General features: G+C 40.7%; 2 protein-coding genes across 2 annotated transcripts in view; both read right to left on the bottom strand.

The window, feature by feature from the left end:
* LOC117996471 (23 kDa integral membrane protein-like) overlaps positions 1 to 16,537 on the bottom strand; it is a 191,256-nt gene that overhangs the window by 69,379 nt on the left and 105,340 nt on the right. The gene's annotated exons all lie outside the window — the stretch shown is intronic.
* On the bottom strand, positions 9,622 to 11,828 carry LOC138404736 (uncharacterized). Its single transcript, XM_069509532.1, has 3 exons — positions 10,720 to 11,828; positions 10,245 to 10,449; positions 9,622 to 9,633 (listed from the first exon to the last, which is right to left on the bottom strand). The coding sequence occupies exons 1-3, from the start codon at positions 11,826 to 11,828 to the stop codon at positions 9,622 to 9,624; spliced, it is 1,326 nt and encodes a 441-aa protein (XP_069365633.1).

Below are 16,537 nucleotides of genomic sequence, written 5' to 3'. Positions count from 1 at the left end.
GGGCATTAGAGAGAGAGAGAGAGGGAGAGTGAGAGAGAGAGAAAGAGAGAGAGAGAGAGAGAGAGAGAAAGAGATGTCATAGAAGGTCTTCATCTCACACATGCTTTTGAGCGTGATGAAAGAGCGAACTGCAAACGGAATGATCATGTCAGCAATCGTACGGAGGAAAGTTACCATTTTTCGGTCACTTATAACAAAGATCCGGCCTCTACGAGTTTTCACAGTTGATTCTGGAAGGCAAGATAGCCGGAAAAGGGACATCTGGCCGTCAAAGAAGAAAGTGGTTCGATGATATAAGGGAGTGGACAAGTAGTTACTCGGAATTGAAGAAAACTACACAAGACCGAAAAGTTTTCTTCTGCTAATTCAGTTAGAAGATGGCGCATGATAATGTCAAGGAAGAGTGGAGGTAGGCTGTCAAGCCATGACAAAAACCACAACGAATCTACAGTTCGACAAGGCTATCTTAGCGCGTGGCGAAAATGAAAACTAACGTTGACGTCAAGTGTCCCCTTTGGTCTTGTTTGAATATTCTAAGATTTTGTTCTCCAACAGCGCCCCCCTGTCAATGTCATTCAAGTGCCAAGAGAGCCTGCAACCGGTGCTCTACCGAGAAAAAGCATCGAAAGTTGAAAGTTGTCCCTTTCATCTAATTAATAATCTAAATTAAACGTATGGAAAGAAAGTTCAATTAAAATGTCACCATGCACCATCACATTGACATGACAACCGGCTGCGCGATTGCGGTAGAATGACAGCTACAATGTCACGATCGCAATCACCTCTGATTGGTTGACGCTTGCTCACTATTGGCTACAATGCATTGTTGCAACAAGAATAGCACAAATTCAGCCAATCACAACAATTGAGATTGTAATAATGATTAATGCAGGTTTTACGAAATCGCCCCACTGTTAACTTATATTCTACATCAATATTCCTCGAACGCGTCTCACTGGTGTGTCTTGCACAATAATCCTAAACATTAGCTTTCGACTCTCGCGCAAGGACATTTCGAAGTGATCGATTTACGATTCTCACGGCGTCTGTGCTGTATGGACCTTCTGTTGTTCTACAAAGGAGAGATGCACGGACGAGTGATGGACTAATGCTATTTAAGGAATTTAAAGTCATAGTAATTGTTACAGTCATGGTTATAATTAGCTGCGTTCTAAAGTACGATTTTAGTCCTTATTTTAAAGGTGAACCCTGAACCATAAAAATGGCACGTCGAGAAGTCAATAAAGTTTATCTGGCAATAGCAAAATCAGCCCTTATTAAACTTTGTTTGCGTGGATTTCAGTTTAAAAAAAATGCCTTTGTAGAAATCAAAGGGTAAAAAACAGCGTAGCTTGCCCGCGAAAGTCTCTTCAAAATCTGTTCGATCGATTCGATGAGCTTGGACAAACTAACAGACATTTTTTAAATGGATGTTTAAGTTTTGATTAAATGCTTCTACCTACATGTCCGTCGTCTGTCTATCTAGATCTTTCAACTTTGGTTAAGTACTATTGTTAGAAGGGACATATTATTCGATTAATTATTACTATAATTATCTTGTAGAGAAGTTTTAGATTTATTTTAATTTTTGACATTAATTGTAATACCTACTATTACTTAAATTTGTATTTTTTTGTGACTAATTTTATAAAAACTATGTACACGTTGTTAGGTATATCATAACATATTGCATGCTAATAGGCAGAATTTGGCTGTACCTTTTTCTTTTTGTAACATCTGCACTGTTTACCCAGATTCACAATAAAGAAATTTGAATTGAATTGAATTAAGTTTTTCGAACGTCGATGATTTTATATATCACGAATTCTTTTGAAAGCGTCACTGCAAAATCTTATCTTACTTTGATAGAGTCAGAGCCGGTATAGTGCTTGCTGCGTACCTCTAACGGCTAACCCAAACCACGCGTTTGGTAACTGGTAAGTCATCGGTTCACCGTGAGAAACGTCAGTATTTTTGAATACATCATATTAATTACCAGCTTTCGAGTATCATTTGCAATGTCTGTTGCCTATCACTTTCCATAGAGGCTTTCCAATATTTATATTTTGATTCGTTATTCGAGATTGTAAGGGTGTAGTGAAAGCTTCACATTTGTGACTAGCTTATGCGACTTCGTCCGCGTGGACTACACAAATTTCAAACCCCTATTTCACCCACTTAGGGGTTGAATTTTCGAAAATCCTTTCTTAGCGGATGCCTACGTCATAATAGCTATCTACATGCCGAATTTCAGCCCGATCGGTCCAATAGTTTGAGCTGTGCGTTGATAGATCAGTCAGTCAGTCAGTCAGACACCTTTTCCTTTTATATATTTAGATAGATAGATAGAACCTCTAGTAAGTGGTATACAGGCGGTGTAATTATTATACTCTGGCCAGTAACTAACTATAAGGCTGCCCGTTTATCGATAGAGAGCCAGCGCGTGCCAGACCTTCGTTATTTTATAAAAGTTGTAAGTTTTTTGTGTATTGTGCCCAACACAGGGAGAAACCATCAGCGACTATGAAGTGTTAATCATGGTGGCTTTGGGATATAACAGGTAATAAACGTGTAAAAAATCTTACGTCAAAGTATAATTTTTTAATAGGTACATTTTGTTAGGGAAGTTAAATAAACTGTTAAAATTTGAGGGCGTCTTACAGGTGGTTGCCACGATACTTGTCTGGCAATGCATGAAGTGATTTCTAATAGTATGCCGAGCAAAATATAATTTTTAAAAAAATTACCTGGGCCATGTGACAACCGATAGCTCACGCACTCTAGTTCACTGTGGTTTTGCCCAAAGAAGAGCACGTACCTGGTGGAAAAGAATAAAGATAGCTATAGCCTTGTCTTTTGGGAACTGCTGTCAACAAAAGCATTGTTGTATTTTTTAATTCTAGTTCCCAATTTTGGTGTGACCCATGATTAGTATGCCAAAGCGGTCCCCAAATACTAGACCTTTCGTTATCAAGTTTGTGATCGTGCGCACGTCGTGCTAGGAGGTGCCAGGAGGCGAATGAAAAACAAACCTGCCCCCCAATTGTGTAAGAATAACCATTTCATCGCTATCGCAATCGTCAAGAAATTCAGCCCTTTGATTGGCTGTGAAAAAATGTAAACAGCGAATCAACCAATCAAAGGGCAGAATTTCTTGACGATTGCGATAGCGATGAAATGGTTATTCTTACACAATCGGGGGGATGGTCCCATTGTGTGTGAATCATAGTAAAAACTGGCAAACTGGCAAAAGCAAATTAAAATGCCTGTAACTTTGTAAATCTTTGTTGGATTTCAATATTTTTTTCAGCGTACGTCATTATTTTATCCTAGTTTATAATGAAGTAATAATATTTATCAAATTCAAAAGTAGGCAAATACCCAATTGAATTTCAACGCAGTAGTCTACGACTTCGACAGCTCGTGATAACTGTTTTCCCAGGGAACTAACTTTTAGGACATCACCCTCATCACCAGCCTACTGACTAATTACTGAGAACGGACGGCTTTTCAGAATCAGAAGGCCAAGTGCGTATTAACAGACTTCGCACATTGAGACCTTTGAGAACATGGAGAAATCTCAGGCATGCAGATTTCCTCACAATGTTTTAAGTTCCGGGATAAAAAGGCTGAATTAAAGATTTGCCAGGACTATCAGACGGATAGGCGTAAATGAGATAGAAGATACATCAGCAAGATTAATAGAAGAAGGACGTCAAACAACGAATCTACTGGTTTTGTGATGAGCTAAAACCTTTTTTCAGGTTGCGCCACACATGACACAGTTTATTCCAGCGCTTCTTCTGCTTGATGGATTTGGTTTTACTCAAGTGGTGGAAGCGCCGGGATAACCAACCCTGTATATAACATGTGATGCATCGATGGGGCAAGGGCGGATCCAGCTTTGGTGCCAGGGGGGGGTCACATAGTCGTGGTCAAGTCACAACATCTCGACCTCTTGCGACAGGTCGAGTTGGTAATCGGGGTATGACGAGCGGGGGTTGGGGGGGGACGCCCCGCACACCCGCACGCAGGGCCGTCTTTAACCTATTGGAGGCCCTGGGCACATTAGAATAACGGGGCCCCTATGATCTTGACAGAGTAGGTACTATTTTCTTGGAATAGGCAAAGAAAGCAGATAAGTCACGTTCAAGACGTATTATAAATGCGAATGTTTCTATGTATCTGTTACCTTTTCAAAGTCCATATTCTAAATCAAAATTTGGTACTATTCAGAGATAGTTTACACTCGGAAACGGCTTTTTATCCCGGAAAATTAAAGGGTTCTCACGGAAATTTTACAAAACTAAATCTATGTGGACGAAGTTGCGGGCATTAACCAATATAAAGTAAAAGCGCGAGCGAAGCGAGCGCGAAATTTTTCATATATTTACGAAAAAATCATAAGGTAGCTACTAATATTATAAATGAGAAAGCGTGTCTATCTACTTATCTGTTACCATTTGACGGTCTATCTTTTTGACCAGGTACTACACAGAGAAAGCTTTCGTCCCGGAAACCTGCATACACTTTTATGCGGAAAATCAAAGAGTTCCTACGGTTTTTTGAAAACCTAAATCAATGCGGACAAGGTTGCGGGCGGGCAACAACTAATACAGAGCAAAAGCGCGAGCGAAGCGAGCGCGAAATTTTCTGTCTGTCTATCATCTTGTTAGGTACTTTTTCACGGCCAAATGTAGGTACTACTCAGTGATAGCTTGCATCTCGGAAGGGATTTTTAATCGTAGTGAACCGTACGTGCGAGCGAAGCGAGCGCAAAATTTATGACATTATTTACAAAAAAGAAAAGATAAATGTCAGAAATATTGTATTACGATATAGATAAATGCCAAAAATTTTGTACTAAAAACTATAAAGTCATCTGTTGTATAAAGAATAGTTCTATTATCTTTAGGGGTCCCCAGATGCAACGAGCGCTTGGATAATAAAAACTTTACTATAAATAATAAACGTAAAGGACCAATCCGACCAATACATTATAGGTATATAATACATATTATTTTTTACTTTTAGAGGTTTTTACTGTCGGGAATTTTTTAAAAAGTGTGAAAAAGAATGAAATATTCTATCATTTGCGTAAAGGCAATAAAGATTGGATATAAGACTATTTAACAATCTCTACGGTCCTTTGTTTGAGATGGCTTTTTTGACCGTTGATTTTATCGAAATAAATATGTTTTTGGGTATTAAAATATCGGTTGGTCTGTTATAGTTTGGAGATCTGGCAGGGACTACTGGGCCCCAATCGATCGTGGGCCCTGGGCAAGTGCCGTGTGATGTTCTTCAATAATTGAAGAACGACACACGAAATGTGACATCTCCATGAAAGGTAGCGGTGGCGCGGTAAAATTCAAATTTTGGATGCGTTTGTTCGCAAGAACATAATGTTTTTGCCATCATACAAAATATTATATTAAATTGATTAAGTATTGAAGGAACTTACATAAAATCTAGGTATATAAAAATATAAAAAACATTATGTTTAACAATTTTAATTAGTGGTCCACCTAGGTCCTGGACGCAGCCCAGGGGGGGGGTCATGACCCCCGTGACCCCCCCCCTTGGATCCGCCCTTGCGATGGGGTTTGCATACATCGCAGTCCAATCGGAATGCCACAGCCACACGCAGTGATCGTCGGCGCCGGCAATGCGTCGTTCGCGAAGGGGATGCGGACAGGGTCACCATTAGCTGAAAGAATGCTAGCGACAAAGCCCGCAGCCCCATGCGCCGACGCAAGGAAAGCCGGTAGGCCCACATCCTGCGCGCGCCTCTAGCACTATCAGTTTATTATAAATGCGAAAGTGTGTTTGTTTGTTGGTTTGTCTTTCAATCACGTCACAACGGTGCAACGGATTGACGTGATTTTTTGCATGGGTATATAGATAAAGACCTGGAGAGTGACATAGGCTAATTTTTATCCCGGAAAATCAAAGAGTTCCTGCGGATTTTTAAAAAACCTAATTCCACGCGGACGAAGTCACGGGCATCAGCTACTAGTCTATAAAATAAACGTTTTTCTTTCTTTCTAGACCTAAAGCAATTTTTATAGCCCGTTTAGGAGGAGTAACTTTACCTGAACTTTACAAGTCAATCAAGATATCGACATCCCGGATTCTTGGTACAAACAAGTACCGTGGTCGTTAACCCACAAGAGAAGATAACAGACTAATTTAGCTCATTAGGCAGACGCGACTGATTGCACTTAATTGTTGAGCCCTATAAATAGCTGGTGGACTTTCCATAATACCTCATTGTTAAGGGTAAATACCCTAGACTCCCTATACTCTGGAGTATATAGAGTCACACATGTATATTCTAAAACAGATTTTTATTTATTTTTATGCATCATAGTTTTTGAATTATCGTGCAAAATGTCGAAAAAATACGACTGTAGTACGGAACCCTCATTGCGCGAGCCTGACTCGCACTTGGCCGGTTTTTTTATTCAGCATAGGTAAAATTTTACGCCAGATGGTCAAAATTGTTAATTTGTAAGATGAGTAAATAAAAGCGAAAACTGAGATATCAAACCGTAGTATATAAGATAGACTACGGGTTCATCCTGCGATATACTTATTATATCTCTGACTGGGATAATGTAAACGGGCCATAAAGGCAATTAATAGGTCATTCGCCAATATGTTATCGTCCTTATACAGGATACGTTTCGCGGATGCTCGCCGATAACTGAAAATATGAAAACGCAAGGCTAAGATAAGAGATCTTTACAATATAGCGCACAATAAGTGGCTGTGTTTATTTTATGTCTGAACACATTATAAAATGTAAAACTCATTCACCATGATCAACCCATCGCTGGCTCACTACATAGCACGGGTCTCTTTTCATAGCGAGAAGGGTTTTGGCCAAGTGCGGATTGGCACCTTTGAGAACATTATGGAGAACTCTCAGGTATGCTGGTTTGCTCACGATGTTTTCCTTCACCAATTTCGAAAACTCATTATTATGGTCCGGGTGACATAGAATATATTTTATATGAACCAAAGTATAACCCAACTAAATATTATGGGCGATGTTAGTAGGGTCTCTAATATTTTTTTGCTATCTTATCGAGTGGGATGTTGAATGAAAGACGAGAAAATGCTGAGATCATCTATAAGTAGGTAGATATAGTACAGTATTAAAATATACCAAGCGACCGAAAAACTGTTATACTATAAGTAGGTATTTCAGAATTATTACGTCCGAGTTTTTTTTTTTCAATTTATAGACTAGCGCTAGGCCGCAATCAGAGAGTTGAGTGAGAAACTGCTGGCAAGTGATGTTGCAGCAATATTTAGCGCGCCTGCCTAGATTCTAGAAGATGCTCGTTTACTCTTGACTAGAAGGTACCTAACACCTATATTAAAAGTTTAGATCTTTATGTTGTTCTTATAATTTAGTGTAGTGAATTGTTTTCAAAGTCAAAGTCAAATAAATTATTCAAAATTGTTCAAAAGGTTGTTGGATTTATAAGATGATAATTGTAAAATATGTAGGAATCATTTATTTGTTATTTTATGACAATGGTTCTCTTTTTTATAAAACTAAGAAAAGAGGTTTACATATGTCACACCTCCCTTCTTAAACAATAACTTCCCTTACTATCTTAACTATATAAATCATCGATGCCAAAACGTCTTGGCGGCCCTCGTTTACGAACAGACTCGCGAGGCGCCCTGTCCACTACAGCTACCTCGGGCTGCTGGCTAGTGCTGGGCTCAGGCGCCGCGCGACCGGGCGACCCGGAGCTCGTCTCCCCGCCGCTCTCCTGCGGCCCTTCCTCGGGTGCTGAGCTCAACGCCACTGCCACCATCGCGCCCCTGGACCGTCCCGCTGCTGATGGTCTATCACCAGTTCCAATGTTAATTGAATTACCGATATTTGAATTAATTTCCGAACATTTTTTAATCTGATCGACGTGTCTAAATATCTCAGTTCCCTCTCCAGTACGCAGCTTATAATTTGTACTCCCGCTTCTTCCTATGACATCCCCTTTTAACCATTTATTGCCTGTTCCGTAGTTTCGGTACCAGACCCTACTTCCGACCTCGAACGATCTCTCAACTCCTCCCGCCGCAAACTCTTGACGTGCCTGGGCAGACCGAACTATATCCTCCCGTTCCGGCTTTAACTTATCCAAACGCGTGCGTAATGACCTGCCTTGTAACAGTTTGGCTGGGCTTTCTCCTGTCGTGCTATGCTCGGTATTCCGATATAATAATAGAAAACGACATAACGCTGTGTCTACGTCTACACCCTGTATAAGAGCTTTCTTTATTACTCTTTTACAAATCTTAACCGCATTTTCCGCAGCACCATTAGACGAAGGATGATACGGCGCTGAAAAAATTTGTTCAATCCCGTTCTGACTTAGAAAAGTTCCAAACTCCACGCTTTGAAACGAAGCAAAATTATCACTAACTAACTGCTTTGGAAGACCAAACCTAGCAAAAATATCTCTTAATTTATTAATTACAGTCTTCGCTGTGATCGAACCCATCTTTACTACCTCAATCCATTTCGAACTAGAATCGACTACCACCATATAAGTAACCCCCGCTATAGGTCCCAAGCAATCGATATGCAGTCTTGTCCACGGGCGACTCGGCCACGGCCACATGTGCGGTGCGTGCGCCGGCGGCGCGTCGGCCACTGCGGCGCAAACCTCGCACGCGCGGCACATCGCCTCCAACGCTTCATCAATTCCCGGAAACCATACGTAACTCCTCGCTAATGCCTTAGTTTTAACTATCCCCATGTGCGAGTCATGAAGTTCCTTCAACACTTTATCTCGGCACTCAACGGGTATTATGACCCTATGACCCCACATGAGACATCCTAGTTCGCTATATAACTCCTTCTTACGATTGAAAAATGGCCGTAATTCTTTTATTTCTACCTCCGTAGGCCAACCGTCCCTAATGTAACTTAATACTCGTCCCATGATGGGATCTCGGCAAGTAAATTTTTTTAATTCTTTATAATCAAGTAATAAAGCTTCTGAAGCAAAATGTAAATACGTTTGCTCGGGACATTCGCTCATTTGAGATTCACTATTTTCTCTATGAGCTTGTATCATCCTTGACAAACAATCAGCTGTATTTTTATCAGTACTTACATATTCAATTGAAAAATCGTATGCCGACAAAATTAACGCCCATCTCTGAAGCCTGCTAGCTGTCATGTTTGGAATACCTGACTCAGCCCCAAAAATGCTCACTAAAGGCTTGTGATCCGTTCGTAATATAAATCGGCGCCCATACAAGTATTGGTGAAACTTTTTAACGGCAAAAATAATTGCAAGAGCCTCCTTTTGTATCTGACTATAATTTATTTCCGCCGCCGACAGCGATCGGGATGCATATGCGACCGGTCGCTCGACCCCGCCGATGTCTGCGCCTCGCTGCGCTAACACCGCGCCTATCCCAAGCGCACTCGCATCACATGTCAATATAACCGGCTTATTTACATCGTAATGCGCTAAAACCGCAGAGCTCGCCAGTAATCTTTTAACCTTATTGAATGAATTCCTTTCTTCTATCCCCCAAAACCAACTATGATTTTTCTTTAGTAAATTATATAATGGTGATAAATTACTACTTAAATTCCTGACAAAACGACCGTAAAAATTGACCATCCCTAAAAATGATCTTAATTCGGAAACATCTTTTGGCTCCGTTAAATTTAAAATAGGCTTGACTTTATCTGGGTCAACTCGAATACCTCTATCCTCTATTACATACCCTAAATAGGTTATTTGACTCTCGAAAAATGCACATTTTTCTTTTTTAATCTTAAAACCGCATTCCTTCAGCCTAGTAAGTACTTTCTTTAATGTATCCTTATGCTCATCAAGTGAAGAGTTTGCGATTAATATGTCATCTAAGAAAGTTACCACATTCGGAATATCTTTAAACAAATTTATCATTATCCTTTGAAATATGCCCGGACTTGAAGCTAACCCAAACACTAATCTATTGTAACGGAACAGACCCCGGTGAGTATTTATCACCGTAAATTCTTTTGACTTATTATCTAACTCGATCTGGTTATACGCTTGTGAAAGATCGATTTTACTGAAATACTGACAACCGTTCAAATTGGCCAGTAGATCTTCTATTTTAGGAACTGGATATTTATCAACCGATAAAAAACGATTCAACGTAGCCTTATAATCGGCACAAACCCTAATGGCACCGTTAGGTTTGTTCACAATTACAAGCGGGGTGGCCCAGTCCGACGTGTCAACCGGCTCGATGACACCGGCACGCAGCATCGCGTCCAGCTCGGCGTCCACGCGCTCCCGAAGCGCATACGCGAGGGGGCGCGCACGACAGAACACGGGCACGGCGCCCTCCCGCACGTGCAGCGTGGCGCGCCCGCCCGTATAGCGCCCGAGCCCGCCGTCGATTAATTCACTAAACCTGGAAAATATTGCCTCCACGTATCTATTCTTAACAGACTCCTGTACTCGCAAATTATTAATTTTGCACTTAGGCACGTCAATGTTTAATTCCGCTAACCATTGACGCCCTAATAATGACGTCGTCCCATTATCGATGACATATAAATCTAATACCTTCATGCGATCTTTATACCTCACTTTAATTGAAATATACCCTAGAGGTTTAATTTTTGTGCCATCATAAAAAGTTAACGTTAACCGACAGGATCTTAACGGTAGGTATTTGTACCTTTCAATATACGTCTGCTTGCTTATACATGACAACGCAGAACCAGTATCAATTTCCATAACCAAAGGCTTCTCGTCTAATAACACTATTATGCTAACCGGCTTATAGTCCCTTAGCGACATCTGATAAACAGGTTCTTCTTCGTTGACGTCGTCCGAACCGACCGACTCCATCCAAGCCGGGTCTTCGTCCCGCCAGTGGTTCGTGCCCGCCGTGTTCGGGCCCCTCGATGCAATGCCCGCACTCTGATTTCTACGCTGTGCTCCTGCTCCCCAACGCATTCCGTAGCTGCGACCGCCGCGCCGCGATCGGTTATAGCCACTGGCAGCATTTTGCCCTGCAGATCCTGCTCCTGGGTCATCAGGACATCGTCGTCGCAAATGCCCGATCCGTCGGCATCGGCTGCACTCAAAAAACTTATAAGGACAGTCATCTTTACCATGCCGCTGATCCCCGCATCGATCGCATGCACTAATTCGAAAACGATGTAATGATTTTGATGAAGTTTCGCTGACACTCGCAGCTGCTCCTCGTAGCGTCTCTCCCGTCTTCCCTGGTTCCGATTTTGGTCTGCTGATACCTATTCCGACTTCCACTGCAAGTGCGTTTTTCTCCGCGGCTTCGAATGTCGTAGCCAACCTGACTGCGCGATTAAAATCTAAAGTCTCTTCGGCAAAGAGTCTTTGACGAATGACTTCACTCTGTAAGCCGCACACTAACTGATCTCGCAAATTTTCGCTAAGATTATTTCCAAACTCACAAAAACGTGATAGTTCCTTCAGTTCTGCGACGTATTGTGAGACCGAAGTTGATTCTTGCTGACGATACTGCCTAAATCGAAAACGCTCAGCCAATATTGATGGTTTTGGTTGTAAATGTTCTCCCACTATCTTCACTAACTCGGCAAAAGTTTTATTACCTGGTCTATCCGGGCTACAGAGATTTACCATCAGCTCGTACGCCCTGTCCCCGACCATCGATATCATAGTAGGTACCCTTAAGGTCTCTTTCACCTCGCCCACTATGAAATACATTTCCATCCGCTCGCAGTATGATGCCCAGTTCCCACTCACGACATCGAATTCCCCTAATTTCCTGGGTGAAACCATCTTCACTTTATTTTCCATCCAGTCGCCACTGTAAAATATGTAGGAATCATTTATTTGTTATTTTATGACAATGGTTCTCTTTTTTATAAAACTAAGAAAAGAGGTTTACATATGTCACAATAATAATATTCCTATAGTGGTGATAACTTTTACGCGAACTTTAAAGCTACGAGGGTTCCAAACGCGCCCAGGTCTGAGAAGAGCCCACAAAAATCCCAGCCGGGTATTCTTTTTGTTATCACCACTTTACAAAATCACTTTTTCGGTTCTTGTTCACGATAATCATTCAAATGTGACCATCATCATAGCTTCGATCTTCTATAAATAATGTTAATTTTTAAATTAGCAATAGGCGAGTGCAATTAATTTATGTGTTTTCTGAGCCTTGGCCGCATTAGTGATTGTTTGATTAGTTAAGTGCGATTTCTTATCACGATGCTGCTGTTAGTTTGGGAGTTAATTGCCGGGAAACTGAACGGAGTACCTAATTATTAACTATAAGTTATTTTGTGTTGTTTTTTTGCGCAGTAGATAGTAGGTAGATAATATTCATACTAATCTATCTATGTAAGTAATATTAAAGGATTTTGGAATCTAGCTCTGTACAGCGTAGGCTTTGTAGAGCGTTGTCTCTGTCACTCATACCTATATGACGTTTTATCGGTCTCAACGACAGAGACAGTGCTCTACAAATCTGCTATCTCCATCTAAAAGTCGATGTACCTACTGTAAGTGATGATGCAAATTGCAATCCAAGATGGATGCGGGCTAACCTGGAAGGGGTATGGCAGTTTTATTAAACCCATACCCAGTTGGTTCCTATACGGCATCGTACCGGAACGCTAAATCGCTTGGCGGCACGGCTTTGCCGATAGGGTGGTAACTAGCCACGGCCAAAATCTCCCACTAGACCAGACTAGAAATAATAAAATTCCAAATCCCTGCCGGGAATCGAACCCGGGTCCTCCCACTAACAAGACGACAGCACTTACCACTGTGCCAAGGAGGTCGTCAAAATGGTATAGCTTTGACTTATCTATTACTAGCGACCCGCCCCGGCTTCGCATGGGTGCAATGTAGATACTAATGTGTCATTGAGGTGTCATTGCCTCGGAAAATCTCAAATCACAAATGAGAGAATGAAAAAAATCCGTTGCGTAGTTTAAAAGATCTACGCGTTCATACATACATACATACATACATACAGACAGCGGGAAGCGACTTTATTTTATACTATGTAGAGAAAAAAAAATCGCATGTCACCCTGGCTGCCCTGGCCTTCGTGCCAGATTTACGAATAGTGCAAAACTGGTTTGTGACTCAAATGGGGCAGAACAGTTTCTTCGTCCGAGTGGAGGCCAGAGACAAAAATAAAATAAAAGCCAACTAGCAAAACTGCTTTGCTAGCTACTCGCCTTTCCACTGGTGAATCATCATCCATAACTACCTACTACTAACTAAGCATCATCATCATCATCATCATGATCAACCCATCGCCAGCTCACTACAGAGCACGGGCTTCCTCTCAGAGTGGGAAGGGTTTTGAAGTCTACCACGCTGGCCAAGTGCGGATTGGCAGACTTCACACACCTTTGAGAACATTATGGAGAACTCTAAGGCATGCCTCACGATGTTTTCCTTCACCGTGATATTTCCTCCGATTGGAAGGAGGACGTCCTTATCCTAACCACTAGGCTACCACAGCTTAAGCTAAACAAATTATTGTCCTACTTAATTACTTTTACATTGGAATTTCATTTCTTGTTTATCCGCATTTCAAGGTGGGTACAAAGTTTCCAATAATGTAGGTACCCTACTACCTGTACTACCTATCATAGATCAAGATTTTTTTTGTGTAAGAACAACCTAATATTTAGCCTGTACAAAAAGACTCCTCACGCGCCATTTTAACTCTATGGGTCAATTGTCATGTCAAAAGTACGGTTCACCTTTTAAAAAAGGACTAAGATCGTACTTTTGACATGGCGCGTGAGGTGTTAAATTTTACGCGTTATACATTAATAATTGTAGGTACTTATTATCAAATACAAATACAAATACAAATACAAATTATTTATTTGCTGATTGTAGGTACATTTATAAGTTTCAATTACAATTTTTGTTTCGAGCTACAATCTACCATACTATGGTGTGCAAATTTGAATAGGTACACAAATAGAATTATTAACTAAACTAAATATCAACTAAATATTTTTCAAATTTGGAATACCCTGATTGGACGTGTCACGCGAATGTCTTAATTTTAAGCCTGATTTACACGTACACCAGTAGCGAGTAAGTCGCCAATTTGATTGGAAATAGTTTATATAGGCAGGTAGGTACTTACTTGCCTAAATGTACCCGAATACAGTATCTACGTCACGGAAGTTGAATGAATTAAATGCGTAGATTCAAAACGCGTGAGGCGGTATCTTTCTATGCGCTACAAGCTAGAACTTAAGTTGAAGTCTAGAACAGCAAGCCCGGCGTGCGTTGTATGAGCGCAGCTGGGAGCGAAGTTCTTATGGACTCGCAAAATGCTTGTGACAAACAACAAAGAGCAAGAGTGTGGTCGGGTGTTTGCGTATCGTTGCCAAAGCTTTGGAGTGTTCCGATTGGTAGGCAAGCTATTTGTGGTGTTTGCCGATGCTTGCTGTATGTTCTTCTTTGCCACAAGCGTGAAGCGCGTCCATTACGCGCGAAGCCGTGATGGACTTGGATACCTATTATGTCTAGGTTATCCTCATCCTTACAATGCATTGTAAGGTCTACATCTCCTGAGGATGCTCCGGTGTCGATGTCGGGGCGAAACGTGCGTCGAGTGTGTTTGGGATTTGTGTGGTACTGCGTGTTGGTGGTGCGTATTGCTTGCCTGGTTGCCATTCTTCCTGCATGTTTAGCAGTGGGAGGGCAGACGGTGCATTTCGCATGCTGCATGTTGCACCATACAGATTCGACCTATTTCAGCGGATTATAGCGAATTAAGCTTTTGGTTCATTGTATATCATGGACTTCCGCAAAGTAACGCCTGCTTCTATACAAAAGTTTCATAATCATTTATTTTGCTCGAAAACGGTAAGTAGGTATATTATTTACATGGTGTTTTTGAAGGCTTTGCAGCGGATTTGAAGTGGCGTCCAGTAAACTTGACCGTGTATGGCTATCAGTCTGCATGATGTCAATGTCATGCAGCACACATCAAGTCCGCTGTAAACTTGACGGTAAACTAGCCGTACATTATATTACAATGTACTCTGTGCGGTAAACTTGATCATGTATGGCCAGCGTTAAACTTACCACCGTGCCTGTACAATTATGTAGGTATTTCTGAGACCGTGCGTGCTTCAATGTGAATTGACGTTCATTCATAATTTCATACCTACGTGACATACCGAATATTTAATTACAATTACATACAACAATATTATATAAATAAATAAATAGTAACTCACCTTATAAAATATTCCACGTAATTTTGGGAAAATCCTGTCTGTCTCCAACTTTATTCAATTGGTCACTCACAAAATACACTTGAACGAGTCTACTCGGCTGATATACTGCCCATTTAAAAAGTAGAACATGCGATTCGCACAGTTTCTTGTGTTCGATTTTTGAATTCTTTCACAAGTTCTAAATCACAATAATCACCAAACCTGACATTGGCTAATCTGTGTAAAGCCAGAAGAAGAACAAAAAAATAATCACCAAACAAACTGCAAACCCTATGTGCAAACCACACAAACATGAAACAATTATTCAACAATAACATGACGACAACAGAGATAGGCATAGCATTAAACAGCCAGCTGCCAGACAGAGATCGCAGTAGCCAGTAGCTGTCAATTTGACTTTTCCGCTTTCGCGAATGGAAAATGGCCATTGGCCGTTATTCGTTTGACGTTTTGATACCAGCTGGAAGATATGTTACCAGTTAAAGAAATTTTCCCCATTTGAGGAAAATATTTTTGTTTTTATTATAGATTTAGCTTTGATTATTTTAGGTTTTGTGTTGATTTGTGTACGGAACCCTAAAAAAGACACCTTTAAAACTTATTTTACTAAAGCGATGGAAGGGAATTCAGTGGTTTGTTTATACAAGTTAAGCGTGTACCAAAATCAATGAAATATAAACTAGAATAGAATCGACCAAATTAGTACAGATAAGGATAGCATCAAAAATTACTTCCCTTGAAAATCACTGGCTGATAATGATAATCAATCGGTTACAAAGTCCTTCCGATGACACGATATCATAAATATTTTCTTTATATACAAGCACTGACGTAAGCTTAATCAGGCCAATCGTATAGTTTTTAATTAAACTTTAGACTTTAGAGATAAACAGAGCGACAAGGCTCTCTCAGCACTTGAATGACATTGACAGGGGGGCGCTGTTGGAGAACAAAGGCTTAGACTATTCGAACAAGAACAAAGGGGACACTTGACGGCAACGTAAGTTCTGATTTTCACTACGCGCCAAGATAGTCTTGTTGCACTGTACGAGTTAGTAAATTATATGAGCATTAGAAAATTAATTTGAACGAGGCCTGGAACAGCTATTGTAGGTACCTATTTTTATTTTCTCAGTGCTATTGCACGTATAGAACTCCTCGTAGTTAACTACTTCTAAAACACAATTTTGAAAACTCAAATTTCAAGTTGAATATCTTAGTTTTCAGTTCAAAGTTTTTGCTTCGATTTTACTTTTT

This window comes from Maniola hyperantus, chromosome 3 (genome assembly GCF_902806685.2).
Source record: "Maniola hyperantus chromosome 3, iAphHyp1.2, whole genome shotgun sequence".
In the NCBI taxonomy this organism is placed as follows: Eukaryota; Metazoa; Arthropoda; class Insecta; order Lepidoptera; family Nymphalidae; genus Maniola; species Maniola hyperantus.
The sequence above is the reverse complement of the archived record's forward strand: the minus strand, read 5'-3'. Positions and strand labels throughout refer to the sequence as shown.